At 41.4% G+C, this 20,945-nt stretch overlaps 3 protein-coding genes across 18 annotated transcripts; 2 read left to right on the top strand and 1 right to left on the bottom strand.

Moving 5' to 3' along the window:
- Window positions 1-1,359: 1,359 nt before the first annotated feature.
- LOC112283866 (ABC transporter D family member 2, chloroplastic) lies at window positions 1,360-7,444 on the top strand. 2 transcript variants are annotated; one of them, XM_090251148.1, is made up of 12 exons: window positions 1,360-1,507; window positions 1,945-2,244; window positions 2,852-3,038; window positions 3,209-3,276; window positions 3,534-3,860; window positions 4,116-4,280; window positions 4,600-4,828; window positions 4,965-5,245; window positions 5,474-5,665; window positions 6,023-6,197; window positions 6,404-6,675; window positions 6,833-7,444. In XM_090251148.1, exons 1-12 carry the CDS (start codon window positions 1,493-1,495, stop codon window positions 7,013-7,015), a joined length of 2,394 nt encoding a protein of 797 aa, XP_090107274.1. In that variant the 5' UTR covers window positions 1,360-1,492; the 3' UTR covers window positions 7,016-7,444. The 2 variants fall into 2 exon arrangements, with proteins under 2 accessions (XP_090107274.1, XP_024378905.1); XM_024523137.3 differs by lacking the exon at window positions 1,360-1,507 and having other exon boundaries at window positions 1,547-2,244.
- A 916-nt stretch (window positions 7,445-8,360) lies between these two features.
- On the top strand, window positions 8,361-12,205 carry LOC112283490 (uncharacterized). 14 transcript variants are annotated; one of them, XM_090251156.1, is made up of 7 exons: window positions 8,361-8,480; window positions 9,166-9,663; window positions 10,091-10,214; window positions 10,544-10,674; window positions 10,898-11,023; window positions 11,313-11,446; window positions 11,680-12,205. In XM_090251156.1, the coding sequence occupies exons 3-7, from the start codon at window positions 10,199-10,201 to the stop codon at window positions 12,005-12,007; spliced, it is 735 nt and encodes a 244-aa protein (XP_090107282.1). In that variant the 5' UTR covers window positions 8,361-8,480; window positions 9,166-9,663; window positions 10,091-10,198; the 3' UTR covers window positions 12,008-12,205. The 14 variants fall into 14 exon arrangements, with proteins under 14 accessions (XP_090107282.1, XP_090107284.1, XP_090107283.1 ...); XM_090251158.1 differs by having other exon boundaries at window positions 11,683-12,205; XM_090251157.1 differs by having other exon boundaries at window positions 9,313-9,663.
- A 1,060-nt stretch (window positions 12,206-13,265) lies between these two features.
- LOC112283489 (pentatricopeptide repeat-containing protein At3g18110, chloroplastic) lies at window positions 13,266-15,289 on the bottom strand. 2 transcript variants are annotated; one of them, XM_073534701.2, is made up of 3 exons: window positions 15,000-15,289; window positions 14,227-14,891; window positions 13,266-14,096 (listed from the first exon to the last, which is right to left on the bottom strand). In XM_073534701.2, the coding sequence occupies exons 1-3, from the start codon at window positions 15,070-15,072 to the stop codon at window positions 13,755-13,757; spliced, it is 1,080 nt and encodes a 359-aa protein (XP_073390802.1). In that variant the 5' UTR covers window positions 15,073-15,289; the 3' UTR covers window positions 13,266-13,754. The 2 variants fall into 2 exon arrangements, with proteins under 2 accessions (XP_073390802.1, XP_024377965.1); XM_024522197.3 differs by having other exon boundaries at window positions 14,227-15,289.
- Window positions 15,290-20,945: the final 5,656 nt, after the last annotated feature.

Raw genomic sequence — 20,945 nt, forward strand, 5'->3', positions numbered from 1 at the left:
AATTTGGCACCTCCATATACCTAATTGCACTCCAAAATGTATTGCAATTTGGTACCTCTATATACCTTACAACTCTTAGAGTGATATAACACAAAACTAAAAAGCCAAATTCAATTATAAAGTTGAATGTGAAAAAGTACACTATTTTATTTTCAACTATAATTTTTTGGATTTTTGCCATATTATCTATACAAATCCAAAGATTACAACGACACTTTCCAACCATAGGAAGAGCAAAAATTAATCAACCATTGATGCATAACCAACCATCTCATATGTACAATTCCATTAATGCATAATTAAATTTTAATAGTTCATGCATATCAATTCCAAGTACAATTAATTTTATATGTTGCTCATTACTAATCATTATTTTAACCAACACCTAACCTATTTCCAACCATAGGATATCAAAAATAGTTATAAATAGGACGTTGGACTTATAAAAATATTCCACAATATAGATAAAAAAAAATGGAAGGGTGGTCGAGAACAGATTGGCTACCTTATGCATGTTTTTATCTTTTGACTCTTCTTTATGCTTTATTATCTCTCGCTAACACTTTGTCTTAGCTTTCTCACACCTTAGCCCTCTACTTCATCTTAGCCTTCCTTCAATTGTTACCAAGGCCCCTTGACTCTACTCTCCTTCGTCTTGAATTTGTTAAAGTGTATAAAATTTGTTACAGTTGCCCAATATCCATTCATGAAATGAAATGAAAAAAAAACCCCCATGGTATGAGCTGGGTATATATTCCTTTGCAACCCAATTCTGATACTTAAAAAATATATGATTAAAACATCAAATAATGAACAGAAATGAGAGATAAAGTAAGCTTACAAAGTAGTTTGCACACAAGATTCCACGTGGTGCTACTCCCGCCATATACAAAGCCCAGCTGGCACTAGAACTCGTGCCATGGCTTGGAAGCCTAGCAGAGCTGGAACTTGGCATCCAAGACCCTCCATCCAAGACCCTCCATCCAAGACCCTCCATCCAAGACCCCCTAGATTGTGAACCTGCAGCGCGGCCACAGAGACAGTTGATCGCAGTGCAAGACCCGCAACGGAACCCAACAATCGGAATGAAATGCACCGTAACATGAGGCACAGCATCGATGAGTCTGACGGCACGAAGGATTTCTGTAAACACTGCAGTTTAATTCAGATTGAAAAGGGCTTTTTACTGTGGACTGGCAAGAGATCTGTGGGCAAATGAAGTGGGGAAGAAGAAAATGCAAGGTTCATGCGTCGCGTCCCATGGCAGCGTTTTGTGGAGTCCCAGCTACAATCCAAGTGCGTGAGGGCTTGGTGTGACACAAGTGCGATGAGAGCCCCACGCCATGGCTTCTTTCTTTCCAATAAACCGTTTTTTTCTTTTTACAGAGGCGATGCTACAAAATAGGGTCTGTTATCCAGCGTGGTGGTGGAGGAGAGGGAGCTGGATGGCTTTGTCAGATCATTGGCCAGCAGCGTGCCTTTGGATGGATTCATGCCGAGTGGAAAGGTGATCCTCGCTCTCTCTCTTCTTTTGAGAGATGCAAACAGGGAGAACAGCATTGCTGAGGTAGAGGTGAACCTTCAGCCGTTGGTCCTTTCGGAGGCCATTATCTTTTGCTCGTGAGCATTAGGTCATCTCTTGCGGTTGCTGTGTAGCGTTGTGATGATCGTGGACGTTGCAACAAGGATGGTGTTTGCATTGTGACGTGTGAAGCTCACGGGGGAAGGCGACAGCCTTTAATTTGGAGGGGATTGCGTGGAATAGTGCAAGTTCATTCAATTGTCCAGTGTAGTAGAGCTGGGAAGGGCGTTAGGATGAGCGTCTCATGTAACAGCCGACAATTTATCAGCGCTCCTGTTTCTTCGCCGAAAATTGAGCGCTGTTTATTGTTGAGGCGAGCTTGCAACAGACCTGCGAAATGTCATACCCTCTGCGGTTCGCAGATAACGCTGTCGAGGCGATGGCTGGGGGGTGATGGGATTATGCGGTTCAGGCGACCCAATTTGTACTCGTCTCGAATTTCATGGGAGGCACGTCGCCAGCGGCAGAGGAACCTTGTTTTGAAAAGTTCTTTGGACTCCGACTCTTCGACTGAGGGTGCCGAGTCTGGTGACCTAGGCAAGCCTGCTAGCTCGATTAAACCCACTCAATCCACATTCGGTCATGATATTGTGTCGTCCACCTCCTCTGAATCAGAACTGGATGGCTGCATTGCGGAATTCTTGCCACCTTCGGAACAGCAGGTTCTTCTTCTCGATAGCCTTAAATTTCGTAAATGTCACTTGACTTCTTTGCGTATTGGCAGGTCAACATTGCAGCTTAGAGATGTAAACACTATTCTCAGTCCAACATAAGAAAAGTGAAATCACATCAAATTCAGCTCAGCTAGTGACGATACCTTGTAGCAGGGACTTTCAGACATTTTTCCATATTGGGGTGGTTTGAAAGAGACCCTTATCATTATAACAACCAGTTTAAAAAATTATCTGATTCATGAAGTTTGTGCGCAGACTTAAATCTGTGACTTTTACGGAGTGGGTTTTTTATATTATTCAGAAACAACGTATCTAACCTTTAAATTTCGAACTTAGAAAATTCTACAATCCAGGTGGTAGGAGAAATGTGCATAGATATAGATTGCGCTGTCGTCTGTCCATGTCGCGGTGAGCATAGTTGAGTTGTATGGTACTGACCACCGCGCGCAGGAGTGTGCGTCTGTTTCACTGTGAACTGCAATATAACTTACTGTTTCATTGAAGTGTAGAGGATTGTAATATCTCATCTTAGCTTCAAACTTTGATAAGATAGACCTCGCTTGCTTATGCACTGTCGGATGCCGTTGTTTTGCAGAGGCGAGACTCAGATTTATCTACTGTTCTTCGAAGATTCTGGAAGGTGGCAGCCCCCTACTGGAGCTCAGAAGACAAAGTGAAGGCACGTCTTTGGTTGGCTGGAGTCTTCGCACTTACTTTAGCTACCACAGGCATTAGTGTGGGCTTCAACTTTCTCGGGCGAGATTTGTACAATGCCCTCGGGAGTAAGTGTGCCGACTTGGCCTTAATCCATATCTCCAGATTGGACTTCGATATGTTGCTTTTGGATGTAGATTTTCTAAGGAGAACATAGTAAAGCTTTTCAGAGAACGTGAAAATAAGTTCGATGACCTTGAGCTACGATTGAACAAGATTTGTAAGTTATTTTCTGCAGGCAAGGATCAGGAGCAATTTTACAACATTCTCGTCAAATATTTTGTAGCGTTCATCGGAGGAATACCAGTAAGCCCCTCATTTTATATGATTAAGAAACTTGTTGGGAGCTTAAACCCTTGTTTATCCGAGAATATTTAACGTATTAGCTTCAGTGCTTGAGTTTTGACTGTTTAGAAGATGGTTCAATCTAGCCAAGGATTGATGTGCATTAAATTTGATTACGGAAGACCTAATGGTGATATGATGCTGCTTGAGTTCTCAACTTCAAAGGTGATGATTCTGAGCCAGTGAGTGTATCTGAAAAGGTTGATTTGACCTGGTAGGTTTTTGTTCTGCGAGATTATTACAGAGACACACTAGCTCTCAGATGGCGTGGGTGGATGACAACGCGTTACCTGGACAAATATTTTGAAAATCAAACTTTTTACAAAATCCAGTCTCAGTCAATTATTGATAATCCCGACCAACGTATTGTTGATGACTTGAATAGTTTTTCCGGAAGCGCTCTGGGGTTTGCTCTCTCTTTGTTCAACGCGATTGTCAACCTACTATCCTTCAGCGGAATCCTCTATGGCATATATGCACCATTGTTTTATGTTCTCCTTGTTTATTCAATTGGAGGGACTGCCCTAAGCGTGGCACTGGGTAAGGTGAGCACTTCTGCCCCTATGATGATCCTTAAACATCTGTATGTGCGCGCTCTCTCTCTCGCTCTCTCGCTCGCGCGCTCGCTCGCTCTCGTTTTTGTTGTTCTTTGCCTCTCCGCCAACCCCCCTCCCCCTCAAAAAAGAAAAATTCCTTGAAGGTGGCCCGTCGAAGTAGTTTCACTGCGTGATTGCACTTCACATTTTTCATCGCATCACATGGTGTAAATATACTGATAATTACAAGCAAGTGTTTTGCAGAACTTGGTGGGTCTTAATTTTATGCAAGAAAAGAAGGAAGCCGATTTTCGGTATGGATTAGTTCGCGTACGTGAAAATGCAGAATCGATTGCTTTCTACGGGGGGGAGTCGAGCGAGATGCAACTCCTCGTCCAGCGATTCAAGCAGTCCTTCGACAATTACACCGTAAGCTTTCTCTTAGGTATCCAGATCGTGGGTGGCCTCAAGTTGTTCTGATACATCTCTGAAGAACATCGGTAGAACTTTAAGAATACCCCGAAGTGCATTTTTCCGTGTCTGATTTATGTGTTTTTTAGCCTGACTGCGGAATCTATGTTTCAGATCTAATAATTCAATTCACCGCAGTTTTCTCATTTGATCTACTTGTTTGTCGGAAGCATTTAAGTTCGAAGTGTGAAGGTTGTTATATTACCAAAATAGGCTCGCAAATGGTTGAAGACATTGCTTTCATTTTGCTTACATGTCTTGTGTATTCTCGTGGCAGCAACTACTGATAGCATCGAGGAACTTGGACTTTTTTACGAACTTCTATCGCTATCTCATCCGGCTCTTGCCGGCATCCGTAGTAGCACCTTTGTACTTTGCAGGCCAGATAGAATTCGGTGTCATCAATCAATCTGTTTCGGCATTCAACAATGTTTTGAGCGACTTCTCCATTATCGTTTATCAATTTCAATCCCTTAGTGCTTTTTCTGCAGTAATCGATCGGCTGAGTAAGTTTTCGAGACGCGATCTTTTACTTCTGTATTGTGGGGTTCCCTTATGGTTTACACCACATATATCCTTGCGCATTTTTTTTATTAGCTTGATATGTTAGTCCCCTAACTCTTGGTAATACAAATTTTGCAGGTGAATTTACTGACATTTTGGAAGAGCAGAACTCTCTATCACAAGCCACATTTCAAAATACAGAGACCTCAATTGATCAACCTGAATCTTCAGAGCCACTAACAAGTTCGACTTCACTGTCAACAGCAAGGTCGCGTATAAATTTAGTTGACGTCCAAGAGTCGCCAAGCACATCTCATCCTCTCCTCGTACTTGAGAATGTTACATTGTATACACCTCAGTATTCCATGTCACTGTTTAAGGACCTTTGCTTGGTAGTAAACGAAGGAGAGAATTTGCTGGCAAGCATCGTTATTCCTTCTCTTTTATAACTTCGAGCAAGAAATGGTGGTCGATTGTGATTTGATAGTCAAGTGTTCCATGGTTTACTTTTTAGGCTAGAAGATGTGCATCGTAAATGTTCGGTTACCGAAAGGTTGCGTGATATGGTTATTCAAGGAGGCAGAGTAATGATGGCTGCAGGAAAAATTGAACAACTTATATCTTTTTATCGATCTCCTGTACGGCAGATCATGGGCGCAAGTGGGAGTGGAAAAACATCCTTGTTAAGGGCCATTGCGGGGCTGTGGAGATCAGGTTCCGGCACAATCAAGCGATATGTGAAACATCGTGTGGGGGGAGCAGAACAGGATGGTGTAAGTGATAATAATCAGTCGCAGAGTGACAAAGGTTTAAGCCCAGACAAGGAATGGATCGCTGAGGTAACACGATTGCATTAACCAGTCCCGATGAATTTTCTAATGATACATCTTAAATTGCATTAGGTGAGTTGAAGTCATGATTGATTTGACGTGCCGGGTTATTATCTTCCACGTGAGTTCCAAGTTCTGAACCACTTCCTACAACCAAGAAAAGTTGTTCCTAAGTAAACCGAAAGGGTTTTGGTCTCTAACAATCCTATTCTAATACGTTCGTTTTTTAATATTTGCGAGGCTGAAGCTAGTGTTACATTCTTCATGTGCGTTATTTTGGAATGAAAGATAACCCGCTAAGATCTCTACTTTTAAAATTACAACTTACAGTGGAATGGTAATTTTATTGATTTGGTGTGAGTTCAGAATGGAGGACTCCAAGTTGAGACTAATGGTGCCTCAGTGCAAAATGCCAAAAGTATGGGCAGCGGTGAGGTGTTTTTTTTGCCACAACGACCATACATGGTACTTGGCACACTGCGTCAGCAGCTGCTGTATCCTAGGTGGAGTGAAGTTGAAATGAGCGGGGATACTACTAATGGTGAACTTCATCCCTCGCCTGATGCAGCACATTGATCAGCATCTTTCGATAGATGTACCACCTAGAACTGTACTAGTTAATGCGCAGTCATGATACAACTGTGATGGGGCTACATCATCGTCTGATTGATAGACATAGTGAAGGGCGGTGATTTATTAAGACTTGAGACCCTCAATGATTTGCTTGCCAACGTCTGTTTTGCACAGGTTCTTTGCCATTTCTTCCTAAACAAGACAACACCAAGCCGAAAGTAATGCGGGGCCTACCCCCAAATGATGATCAGCTCGTTGAGGCGTTAGAGCGTGTTCAATTAGGTCACTTGATGGATCGATGTGATGGTTTGGATTCTTCTGTGGAATGGGCCAGTGTTTTGTCCCTCGGAGAGCAACAACGCCTTGCATTTGCACGCCTTCTTTTGTCTCGACCTCAATTAGCTCTCATGGACGAGTCAACCAGTGCGTTGGATGAGAAAAATGAGGTACAATCCCCCATTTCAACAGTCAAAATATCTCGTGAGTGAAACAGCAACCGTTCTGGCATCCGAAAGGAGAGTTTGATGAGGTTGTGGATTTGGATTCATTAGTCAGTGATTTAACACCGCTGACCGTCAATGTGTGCAACTGGGCGATCTGCAGGTAAGCCTGTACGCGGCCGTGCAGGAAGCTGGCATAACAGTCGTCAGCGTAGGACATCGCAATACCCTCCGACGTTTCCACAAGATCATTTTACAGTTTGAAGAGTCCAGTGGAAGCAGTGGCCGGGAGTGGACAATTTCAAGGATTGCAAATGCCGACCCTGCACCTGGAAGAGTAGGTTGATAGGCATCAGATGTATCAAAATCTTCACTTTTAGGGCATAGTTCTCCCCTTCCTCTTCCACAACAATGTTGCAGGAGTTGCAGGTGCGTTGTGGATGTTTTCTTCAGGTCTGTGAACCCACCACTTCAGCGATGCCCTGCAGGAGTTGTAGCTTGTTTATCACTCTTGTACCAAGATCTGTAATAGTATACCCATTCTTGCTAGCTGAAGACGCTGTTTCTGTTGTCCGCTCAGAAATGTAGAGTGCCTCTTAAGAGCTCCCGATTATGGTGTCAGACCTGAGTGTGAAATCACTTCGAGTATTCGATGAAATTTTTATCAAGGTTTTATTAAAGAAAAAACCAACTACTACACATGGAAATCCATGTAATTGATTTTGTGATAATTCATATATTTATAAATATATACATTTTTAATGTGGCATGTTAATTTTAGACTTGGAAATGGATAGTGTCATTTTTACCTTTACAACTTGCATAAAGCTTTTATCTTGTGAGATAGAATATCTCTCAAGTTCATATCCAACTTGAGGTGTTGTGGATGGATGTAGATGATAGATATTTATCTAATTTAGGGGTTTGAACAAGTCCAAAACAATTCAACCTATTTAATTTGTCAATCCATGGGTCCACTAGTGATGAGTTTAAGTGAGGATATATCTTTTTAAAAGAAAAAAAGCAATAGTGAAAGTTGTGTCAAATGATCACCCCCAATTAGTGGAATCAAACTCAACAATCCTTGTGCCATTATGTACTTACCTACCACAACTACCATAGTGTTTAGTTTACATTCTTTTTTCTTAAGATTTGAATTGTATATGTATGCATCTATACACATGTATGTGTATGAATACATACATACATACATACATACATACATATGTGTATAATACTTGCTCACAAACTTCCAGAAAATTTCTTTAATACTTGCTCAAAAGCACCGAGGTTTCACACCGTCTTCATAAGGTTTTAAACATTAAATGGTTTCAGCATCAATATAGGTTATTATAAGGCGACCCAATGGACCCAACCCCATTTATCCATCGAACGAATGTCGGATGTCGGATTAGTTTTTCCGTCGAACCTTTTTCATCGTTGGTTTGAATCGCTCCATCATCACTGTGCTCCATTCACACCTGTGAGTGTGAAAGGGGACCAAAATCCACACTGAGACGATGGCTCAGTGTGAAAAAGGGCTACCGTTCATGGGGTCTGCGTGTCCACCCAGAAACTCGTTGGCGGCTGGTGTGAACGGTGATATTTGCGTCCTTGCTTTACGCTATTGCCCTCCCCCCCCCTCTGTCGTCACCTTCACACGGTGGCTGTCCGCCATCACCATTGCGATCGCTGCTGTCCTCGCGCTGCTGCGTTTCTGCGCCTCTGCTTGTTAAACAGGATTCGTGCAAATCATTGTGAAATATGTTAGGTTCGCCATTGGACTGCATGGGGAACAGGGGAAGGCACAGGTGTGTTTTCGCAACCGAAGCAGCAAATATGCCTGGTGCTTTGCTTTCCGGCTTCGTTTAAGTGAGAATTTGTACTTTTAGGTGAGACGAGGTGGAATACTACTGTTCGGTTTCAGTCGGGATAGTGGACGTGGTTATTTCCTTTTGTTTGTGACACAAGCGAGCGTTATTCTGTTGTAGTGTTGGAGTTTTCTGAAGGATTGGAGAAGTGCCTTTTGTTATTTGGTTTTGTTTGATGCGGGTGGTTTGGATATATGTTTGATTTTTTTTGTGTGTGGCGATTTATGCTTGAGTAGTTTGTTCAAATCGTGGCGTGTGTTTAGTGTTTGAGATCGTGTTCACGGCCGTCAGTATCGGAATTGGTCTCGCTGGACTTTTTCGATTGTTTTAGTTCTTGTATTTAGTTTCTCCTAGTATCTATTTGTAAAATTTGAGTCGACTTTAAGTCTTGGTTGCATCTGTTTGTAAAATTCTCAACGAAGGTTGGAGGTTCTTTATGCTTTCTCACTTGCGATGTATTTCTAAACAATGCTTCTGACACTGGTTTGACCGTTGTCGAGCTCTTGCAACAAACTAGGTGTCGCAAGATGTGAAAAACCGATGCGAAATCATCGGGGAGTTCAGTTTTCTCTTACATGGTCTTGCAAGCTTTTTTTGATCTCGTATTACTTGTCAATGATAGCAGTTGCTTACAGACTTGAAGTCATTCATCATGGGACCAATCCGATACTGCAGTAACAAGCAGAATTTTTCTTTCAAGAGTTTTTATTTTACTGTTCGCAAGGCCAGGTGCAATGAAACATACATCTCAGTAGTTGAAATTGGTGACCAGATCACTGTAAATTATCCAGTTCACAAATGCAGTCGTAGCGGATCTCATTTTTCATCAATTACGGGAGCTCCGTGAGGAAAGTTGCTCCGGAAGACATGGAGGAGGCAGCATTATGCGGGGTGGCGGTGACAGGGATCATGCTGGGAGTGCCCTTGTATCATAGTATTGGAAATTGTCGCCAAGGGCGCGTGATGTCAGTGCATCTATTTCGCTGGTGGCTTGTTTGTGCTGTCATGATTGCTCTAGGCCTTGTTATGGCCATTCTTTTTGGTTGCTCTATTCTTCTCCTAGCCAACCTTCCACCCCCCAAGCTATCACCGGTCTCCACCAGCTGCAAGATCTTATCTAAAGGTTGTTATTTTATTTTCTTTTATTTTATTTTTTAAAATTAATTTTGTATTTCATCTCTGTTTCCTCACACCTAATCGATGATCAAGATACCAAGTGGTTACGTTTTCTTGCAAGATGGTAAGATGGTTTTCATGATTGTGGCGTCCGGCCTTTTTCATTTCAAGGTGATTCGTGACAATCTTGCATAGACGCAGTCGTAGGTCTTTTCGGAACATTTTAGAACACTCAGCAATAGGAGTGTAAGGACACACTGCTCCTTTTTCAGGGGCAAGAGATCGTACTGAACTGAGTTGGTGAGTGGAACCGAGCGATTAAGGCAGCCGTTTATGAATTTTGGGTTATCCTTATATCTTACATCCTTTAGTCACGCTAGGTCTAGCGTTAACCGTTAAAGCATTTACGGAAGAGGTAACTTCAATTATTTCAGGTGAGGATCTTGAGATTGCTGAGGCAAGAAGGATACCAGGAATGTGTCGTTGAGGCTGTGAAGGCAAGGAGTGTTCAACTAGACAATTCAGAGAGAGATGGCTGCTGAATGTACGATCGTGGAGGTAACTACAAGCTGCTACAGAAAATATATAACACATTACGATGGATGAAACGGCTATGCAAGTTCTTGTTGGTAGTTGAGAGAGTCAATATTAATGAAGATCTCGGTAAAAGCCAACATGATTGCAGGGACAAGGATCTGAAGGTTCTTTTAAATATGACTCGAAGATTTTGGGAAGGCGCTTGCCGAGGTTCTATTGAAAAATGCTGGACCTACGAGTTTGAAGTATTTTATAATTGCTTCTGAGTATCTCTACCCACTTTGCATGGGACTAGCAATTACAGGTTTACACCTAATAACCAATGGGTTCTTGTAATGGATTTTCTGCAGATGTGGATCTCCGATCTGCCAAGATATGTGTGGTTGACAATTACATCATTGTGCCTAGCAGAGGCCGGGATTATGAAGGCCTCTCTAAGTTCCAGTGTTATTTTGACTACTACTGGACCTCGGTGTTTAAGGTGTGACAATGCTTTGGAAATATTCAAGTATCTTCATGTTCAATGTCACTTCCATGAAACCGATTTTATCGTATTTGCTGAGCTTGTACTTTCCGCAATGATGACTTCACGTTTCACTGGAGAATGTCGATTAGATGTAAAGGTTCACCAGCCTCAAAATTAGGTTGCAGTAGTGCATTCGTTCCCAAAGTGCTAAGAGATTTTGACAAAGGGTAATTTGCAGGTAGAATACAGGCCCCATGCTTCATTGGTAGCTGTAGAAACTGCTGCGGAATCCCCAAAGGAATCTTTGCCTCAGGATTGCAGACCAGAATTTGGTGATGTCTGGCGGGCTATAGAAAGATTTCAGGTGAATTTTGCTTCTAATTACACACATGCTCTGTGTATGGCCTAGCTGCTCGATGAGATCCCTCCAATGATTCGTTGTAGAGCTTGAATTGATAATGTATATGTAGCTCTCTCATTATATCAATTGATTATGGACATACTCGTTTTTGCGTAATTCTGATGGCATTACCAGGTGATAGATTCAATGTGATCCTTGTACCCGCCGGGAAGGTGCACATCTAGTGCTGGTTTAGGAGTTGATTTCTACTGAATTGACAACTTTCCTAATGATAAGTGTGTTGTGCTCTTAGATCAATGAGGTCTATCCCTGTGAATACAACCCTGGGAATCTGCTCTCGGTAGAGCTCACAGATAGATTAGTGGGCAACTGCAGCAGCAACGAGCTCTTGAAGCCCAATCTAATTTTTGGCCAGTTTCAGACGCTGTAAGGGCTTTTAATTTTTATTTTTTATCTTGATTCTTTAGATTGCCTAAAATACCTAGACGTTTTGCATTGGAATCCTGGGTTTTGCCGGATCTTCCAAGATCATGCATTTAGGAATGTTTGTACATTGGAGAAACTGAGGTGCTTAACTATTTCATTTGAATTAGTAAAAGATATTTGAACTATTTGAACTACTTTATTTTATTCTCATCTGAGCTTTTTGTTCTTGCAAGCAGGATAGCACACCAAATAATGATGTTTTTAAGTTCTTCCAAGACTGGGATGATGTTTTGGCGAACAGCGTTGTCAGTCGGCCTTGGTTTTTGCTACTCTGTTATTGTCACAGCTTTCACCAAATTAGCTTCCTTTATTCGTTTTAGGGTTTTTGTGGCCGATGAATTATCAGAAGTAGACATCCTTTACTTTGAAGCTCATTTGCAAGCTCTCTTCTTATTTGTTGCTAGCATGTTCAGCTTTTTCTGGCTAGATGCAGATTATGAACAGCACTTGGATAAAGTCATTGAGCATTTCCTTATATCAATGCATAAAGTATTTTTTTAAAACCACGGTAAAGTGTCACTTCTCACGAGGAATACATCAATTCATCTGAACTGCAGGACAGGCGATACTCTTGAGAGCATTAAATCTTTAGATATTCAGAGAAAGTTCTGTCTGATTTAGGGTAGAAAGTTAAAGACCAGAATGTTTATTTCACGTTTCAATTCAATTAATTAATTCATTGTAAAACTTTTAACAGTATCACACAGCCTGAACCCTGAGCCTGATTTGTATGGCACCGTAAACGTTTTCTTGCGATGTATTTTTTTTAAACTTATTGGTTATTCCAACAACCACAATTCTCAATATATATATATATATCAATACTCTTACAATAGAATAATAATCTCCATCAATAGCAATACCCAGAGAGTAGTGTGTATCCGTTGAGGCATTATCTTTCTAGTGCCTAGACTAATTGAATTTTGCACTCATACCACATTTGAGGGATTGCATATTTTGAGCTACAGAAGAGATGACACGGACTTGGTAGAGGCACGAACAAACAGATTGTTCACTAGTCTTCTGAAAGTTAAGCAGCTGTTGGAGAAGATGTGTGCGTGAGAAGAAAAAGGTCGTCAGAATGAGGTCCTGTTTTCATGCGATTCATGTGCGACAGAGCATACTTTCACCAAGTTGTCCTCGGCTACAAGAGCATCTTCATAGAACTACTATATTGATATTAATGAGGCCAACAGTTGAGCTGCAGCTTCAATACGTGTCTCAACAAAACCAGTAGAATGAACCTAAGCAACCATTAAAAAAAATTTACAGTGCGTTTTGATTTAGTTTGCTTAAGTATGAAATTAGCCATTCTGTTCAGAACAAAACACAGGCAAGACCAGAGTGCAGCAAGCCCAGACAGTTTGATGCCGCTTTGTGATAATTTCACGTCAATTGCAACGCAGCTTACGACTAAAGCCATCAAGTATTGTCCATCAGACCTCTCTAATTGCCTGCAACAGACTCGCACCAACTTAGCAGGAACTAGGAATACAGAAAGCAATCGAACGAGAATTATCAAACAGCCGTTGCAGAGTACCATTTTATACTCCGCGCCACCTCCTTGGCACTGTCCTACTGCATAGTAACGAAATGCGTAAAAATGCTTGGACCAGGACTTCAAGTACACTCCCCTCCTTCAACATGATATGATTCACTCCTTGCACACAATGATATTGCTCCATTTCGGCCCCTATCACACCCATGTAAAACGACCTTGTAATAAGGAGATCGCAATCATTCTGAACTAGGGCACATATGAAGAAGTACCACAATTATGAAGGCTGAGGCATAGTTCCTTCCGCACTCCAGTGTGCCTGAAGAAGCCCTCTTGAACAAGCTGTACACAATTTTGACTAAGAATTGTACTGGAAATCTTTGACTGTCCGCGTGAATTTTCCCTATGTTGGATATTTTTGTAAAATAAAAATATTGAACAGAGTGTAATTTTTTAATCTAAGAAGTATCTGCAGTAAACCGGTTACCATTTCTCAGATTTTTCTCTCTGCGACGACGTTAGGAGGGCTCAACTCTTAAATGTCGGCAACATAGAAGCAGAGAATTCCACTATTCTTGAATGTGCGATAAGGATCTGAGGGAACTCTGATAAATTCTGTACTGGTGAACTTGACTGCCGCACAATATCATCATCTAAAAAATTCCGCGTATCATTATTGCCAGGAGGTTGATGCTGAGAACTTCCATCCAGAGTCGGTAAACGCTACATCTTTCCATCGCACAATTTCAGTCAATCCTTTCCTAAAACGTCGCTTGAACGAGTCAGTTCGAAACCACGCTGTTCCATTTCTTTCACAATCTCTTTAGCTTCTGTGATAATATTGTTTGTAATACATCCATGTACTAAGGTGTTGTAGGTTGTTGCATTTGGTCTAAGACCTGCTCTTTCGATCTCTTTCAAGAGAGCAGATGCCATACCAGGCGGCAAGCCATCCTTGCACCGAGCATATGCGATTAAATTGAAAGTTGCGATGTCAGGTTCACAACCTCTTTGCACCATACACTCAAGAATGGGCTGCGCTGCCTGCCATTTCCCTTGATTAGCGTAAGCACCTAAAATTGCATTAAAGACCTGCAAAAAACAAAAGCCCTTTAGTGAGCTTCCACGATAATATCAAGTTGATCTGCCCAATTGAATTAGAAAGAGAAAAAAATCACAATTAACTGCATCATGGTGTACAGCCTACTTTATTTAATCTCACCCGAATGGATGATGTCAACTCTTGCTCAGTTTTTGAAAAAAGATCCTGGGCAATTTCCAATTGGTTTGTCCTGCCTAGAATGCGAAGAACCGTTGCAAGCAAGAGTGGGTTAGGAGTATACAACTTGCGAGAATTCAGCCACTCATAAATTTCTACCGCCCGTTTCCAATCCTGATCTCCTACTCTCTTGACTACAATTAACATTTCATCATTATTTAACTGCTCTGGCCAGCCATCGAGCACATCAGCAACCGGCCTCGATAACTCCAATTTGCGAATCGCAATTGACAACCTCCATGCCTTACTCTTCAGATCAGCCACTTTTCTAAGCGCCAATTTGGGCATACTTTGAATCCTCTTAGATTGTCCTTTCTGCTGCTCGCGACGAGCCTCTCTTTCCCTAGCCCCTTCTTCCCTATGCAGCCTCCGGGCAAGCGCTGTTTGCGACTTGCTATCCACGTATCCATGTCCCTCCCCAGGAATTTCTACTCTCACATCCGAGCTACCCGGTTCCTCCCAGACTGGCACAAGTCCCAACGGTACCCGATTTACACTCTCCAACTCTCTCGCAATCCGCTGTTGATTCAACTCGCCACTCCTATGCGGCCACCTCTCTTCTGGTTTAGCTCGAGAGTACAAAAACGGCTTCACCTCCTTTCTTCCACCTAATCCACATACCTCATCACGAAACACTCGAACATGCACACAGGCACGCCTGCACTGTAAAACTGAGTTTGAAATAGAGATACACGGAATCAAGAAAGGAGACGTACGAGAGACGAAATTTCGGGGAGCGCGGGGTAAAACCAGTTGGGAATTGTGATTGTCAGAGGGAGACAAAGCCATTGAAGACAAGCATGTAGCCAGTACGAGAATCGGCGGGGGCCGTGTCCACCCCTACTCTCCTGAAAATCACTCGCAAATTGAACGCCGCGCTCCGTGCGCAAAGCGGTGCCGTAACGATCAAAGAACGCAACTCTACAAGATCACAGAAACAGCCTGTTCCGTGTGGAACTCCATGCACCGGCTTGCCATGGTGCACGATGCGAGGAGGCCACCTTCGAACAGAATGCACAAGCCTTCGAGCAAGGCTTACGAGTTTTCGACATGGTTGCCGCTGCCGCCGTCGACGTCGACGATGAATTTGATCGTTCATCTTCCGTTCGTTAGTATTAGGATCTATTCACGTGCACGGTGCCTCTTTCCGTGCTTTCCGTGAAATATCTCTGAATTAAACGCACGTCTCCTGGTTTCAGATCTTTTGGGTTCTTCTCTTCCTTTTTCTTTTCTTCCTAATTCTTTCTTCTTTTAATCGTGAATGAGCTCCAAAATGTATTCGTCTTTTGAGAATTTATTCATCTATTCTTATTTTCATATTTTAAAAATTATGGAAATTGTGTAATGCTCCTTATCGAAGTGAAACAGTTGAAAATCACGCAACTGCACATACATGTATAAATATAAATGGATTAAAACATGCACTTAAAAATAGTCTCGTAATTGATAAAAATAAAAATAGTAATAATTTGAGTTTGATTTACAAATTGTAAAATTCAACTATACATCCTCAAGGTACGAATGTTAATAGTGGCTACTTCTACACGTAACAAATTGCAAGCAATTAAAGCAATAAAATTTGCAAAAACAAAGGTCTATAAATAAATACACTTATTAAAAAATATTGTTTATTTCTAAATAAGTTATTTTTTCGCTTCACCTAAATAAAGATAGCACCGAAACAGATACTTATTTGTGGATGTATATAATTATTTAGTCGATGAGAAATAAATGAAATCTTTCTAAAAAAGTATTTGGGTTAAAATAATGTTGAATAGAATTATGTATAAATATATATATATATATATATAGGATGAACTCTCTTGCACCATTATCTACGCGGCCATCACGCTCTCCGACCCTCGACGTGCTGTTGGCTCAGCCTCTCTCTCTATGTGCTTTCCTCTGGCTTTCTTTCTCTTGTGTGCCAACGTGGAGCCCAGTTGGCAGAGAAGCCCAGCCTGAGGAAATGGGAAGCTCCACAATCCAACGCAGCTATCCAGCTTCTCCACGTAGGCAGCCTACGTGGAGAACCAGCTGGCAGGTAAATTGCGTAGCTGCGCTGCTCTCCGCAATGTGGTTGCGACAACTGTTTCCGGTGGCCTTCACCGCCGCTGCCTGCCTACGTGTTCCTCATCCTCCCTGATCATGCCCCCCCCCCCCGGCTTCTGAACCAGTTCGGGTTCCATTGTCTGTTTGTGCAGCTGGGTGGAGTGGCAGCGTCACTTAAGTTGTGCGGGCAAGAGCTATTTGTAGCGACTTTGTGGTTGACGACGTCGTCATCAAACGGAGCAGAAGGACCGAGGTATATGAAAGGGACAGATTCATGAATTCTGGAGCAGGGGTTTGCAGGCGCGTCAAAGGATTTTGAAGGTAGGATATGAATTTGACGTTGATAGAGATATGACCAGGCTCGCTCACTGCCTGCACGGGGAGAATAGAATAGCGGCACTATTAGCCCGTTCTAATGAGCGATATGAGGATCTGTTTATATTAACATATACACAAATTTTGAAAGCCGGGTGTTCGATTGGCAATGCGTGACCAATACACCTGGTCATCTGAGGCAGTATTTCGATTGGTAGAAGTATCTTTTTGGCAATTGTTGGGTTATTCTGTTCGACAGTTTCATCCAAACTACCTTATTTTCGCTCATTCTTGTTTGTTGTCTTCTGCACATCAGTATTTAAGTAGGACTTGATTGTACTCAAAGTAGTTCTTTCATCTGTAGAGAGAGCCTGAGCAGAGATCAAGAATCTGTAGGAATTAGTTTGAGATAGTGAAGATATATAGATATAATGGACAACATGATAGCAAAAAAAAGATTGTTAGAAGCACTGTCAAACTTCAGAGTAAAGGACACAATACAATTTTTTTTTCAAAAGTAAAGATCTATGGGACTTGCTTGATTCAAAAGATAAAGAGTTAGATGAAGGAAAGTCAGTTGTAACCGACAATGCATTGCTAAGAAGAAGCAACACCGTCATGATACCTCCAAAATGTCAGCATCATTTAAGGTGGAGGCTCAAAGCAATTGATATGCATAAACTCACTATATTGCCCATTGTATTACTTTTCATTAGAAATATCAGAGAACCTCCAACTACATGGAAATTTATGGAAGCAAAGTATAACATTCAAATCATTATAGATGCAATGGTGCCACACAATTAGTCAATTAGTAGGTTACATTGCAAATGAAAAATAGCATAGATATTGCATTGTTTATGTAAATAATTCTAAAACTTTTGAACAAGCTTAGAAACAAGTGCTGTCATTAACAACAATATAGCAGTTTATAAAATATCTACTAAGCTATTTTCAATTTTTTTTTTATTGGAATGGCATTGAACAAAGTTTCCATGTGGACATTAGATACAAACAGAGTATAAGTTTATCTTGAGTTATGAAGAGACAATCCTATTGTATTGTAATATGACTATTGAATGAAAGAATAAAAGAATGATTATACTATAAAATAGCTTAATTGAGAATATAGTTGTAAATTACTTGAAAATAAATCCATAAAAGTTAAAAAGGTAGTAATTTTTTTAGTGTAAAAAAGGCTAACTTCTTGGAAAAATATTTAACTTATCAATTACCTACAAAGACTTGAAAAGTTAAATCCATGTCTACAAGGCTTTTAAAAAGCTTCTCCACAAGATATTATCAAATTTACCTATTTCTACTTAATTCCTTTTATCTTGATAGGATTGGTATGTCCGTGACATATATCCGATTGTAGGTGCACAATTTATCATAGCCCTTGCAAATTAGACATTTTATTAAAAGATTCTTTTTTCATATACAAGCATGTTATTATGTTTGGTCAATTTCACTATATTGTAATCTTTTAGTAGATTGAGTGCCTCTTCTAGAATAACCCTACAATTCACATCCTCAATAAATAAAAAAGTGTGTATATATATGTATATATTAAAAATAAATAAATACACATTTTAAAATATGCATAGATACACATACACACACATAGCAAATGCAATGTTGACATTGCAAAAATTGTGAAAAACGGCGACAAGGAAAGCAGTAGGAAATTGGAACCGAAGCTTCCGATTCTGGGTCAACGGAGATTGTCCAAATGTCGTGGTGTCAGTATTCCTTCAGCTTTGCCACCACCAGTGATGTCGGTGTGAACAGCACCAAGGGCAGCCACTGCCCCGGATCTTCAACGATGAAGCCCCCTCGTGCTCTCCAATTCGCAGTTTGCGAAGCAATAAAACTGATGAACATTCAGCCACCCAATTTGCCAAATATCTGCAGGTCATTCCGAGCAAAATAGTTCAGATTTGAGGTCTATTGTGAACGAGACCTAACTGGCTTTCAAAATCGGACTTCGGCATCGGAGCTTGGCTTCTAAGCACACCTGGTGATGTTTTGTTTCCAACCCAGGTTTCTCAGATCTGGCCTTTATTGCCCCAGCCATGGTTGAGTCGAGATCGGAATGTGTTAATTTGCCTGAACAGCCCCCATCACTTCCGGCAAATTCGTCCTTAACGGGCTTCGCTCACAGCTTATGATTCTCCAAAAAATCCATCTTCGAGTTCCCGTCCACACATGTTTCCCACATCTCTGCAGATGTAGCTTAAAACTGGCTACATTCAATGTCGCTGTGATCTCCAGTATGCAAATTTCTACAATTTCAGTCAACACCTACCGGATTCCACTGTGCCTTTGTAAATCAGAACTTTTCCTCCTTGCATGCACTTAATGCTCCTCGACACGCGTCACACGAATTTTAGTCCACATTAAACAGAGGAAAAAAATGCAAAGCATCTTGTTGCAAGACCACATATGGTCAAACGGCAGCCAGAAGTTCCTGCAACTCTTTTTTTGGATGGGTATCAAGGCGGCTCCTTGTTACACAAGACTCATGTTAGTCTCTCTTCGATGTTGAGCAGCAGAATTCCAGGTCAAGTTCCCCTCAATCTCTTCTTATGGACAGCACAGCTTGATTTGCCAAGTCTTAGATACCCGAAGTATACCTCCTCACACGGTGTGGGTGCAAGCCTCCTTGTTTTCTAAAAACTTATCTGCTGCTGATTCTCCCTGAAAATTTACTACCTACAGAATATCCCAATTTTTACAAGTTTCAGGGAAATTTTCCAAAGCCCCTTCACTTCCTTATCCTGTAGCTCCAAAGTAAAAACAGTCGAACCCAAGCCCCACAAAATCGTTGACCTTAATTTAGAACACTAACGACGCAGGTCTTCATGCCATGCCTTGAACTGAATAGTCGTATTGGGAAATTTGGAATAGAAAAACTTATATTTAGGATCTGTTAGACCTAGAAATTGACACACTTCCCTATGAAAGATCTAGATCTTCTGATAAAGTCCCAGACAATCCGCACACTTATAACATAACACAAGGGTGATACATCCACAACAACCAGAGCCACTGCGTATTTTGCTAGCGCCCCCAGGAGAGTACTCACGTAGCTGACTGAAGGAAAAAGGTGATCTCGGAATGAACAACCAATGTCATGCTTGTTCAAGATTACCTCAATCCACCAGATCACTACAAATTTATTACTCTTCTCATCGAAAGCAGTCACATAAATTCAAACGGACCAAAGAAATCAAGCCCTGTGACGGTTCGAGCTGGGGCCTGCCAAGTGTGCTCCGCTTCAAAAAGGACGTCAAGGATCGTTTGCTTCGATGCTTTAAAATTTCAACAATGGATGCAGGTGTTAGAGAAGTTGGGCAGAAAACGGAACAGGAACTGTCGAATGCTGGGTGATAGACAGTAACCTCTAGTCCAATCGCCAAAATCTGCCGTATTGCAAAATACAGCAGATTATAGCTCCACGAAATATGTGAAACATCCTTAAATAATTGCCACACCACACCAGACCAACTTAGCGGTTCTAACTAATTAAAGGACTAGTAATTTGCCTGAACTGTGCACCTCCTTGATTGGTGATGTTCTGACTGAATATCACACAGCTGGATACATCACAATGCTGCGACTAACTGATGATCCCTGTCCAGATTGCTTGGACAACTTACTCGACTGATTATGCAAGACTAGATCCCTTGGGAACGTGCTGAATGACATACTGAAGGAGTAAGTTCAATTTGGAAATGCGGACGTAAGTGAAGTGTAAGGACATGCAGGCTTCATATCGCGGTCTACATGTACATCACAATGGCAGCAGTTTCTCTCTTCAACAGAATAAAATGTTTTGGACGCGGAATGATTTAGAGAATAATACTGGGAACTCCTGTATTTGTTTTTCACTAGAATCTAGAAGAAACAATCTAGAACTGTTTCAAGCAGTGTGAATGATTTAATCAGGGTTTTATTGAGAAATTTCTCCTCTCATGTCAAAAGAAGACATAACAGGAGCAGCCTAAACTTGTGCCGGCTGTTACCCACAACAGATACGCCGCAGAAATTTACAAGATTGCAGGTCAATAAAAAGACAGTGATTTTTGCTGATACGCAATTGCCACGCAGCTTTGAATCTAACTTCTGCGGTACTGTTGTGTGCCGCATTCACTCCAGCACTGTTGGCTCCATACAAAACACTGTAAGCTACTTACTACTTTCCATTGTGCAACTGTTCCTGAGACACATGAAGCACATTGAAGTGGAGCCATCTGCCAGGGGAAGATGAAGCCCGAAAACCACCGGATGCA

The sequence above is a fragment of the Physcomitrium patens genome, chromosome 6 (genome assembly GCF_059467195.1).
Source record: "Physcomitrium patens ecotype Gransden chromosome 6, ASM5946719v1, whole genome shotgun sequence".
Taxonomy (NCBI): domain Eukaryota; kingdom Viridiplantae; phylum Streptophyta; class Bryopsida; order Funariales; family Funariaceae; genus Physcomitrium; species Physcomitrium patens.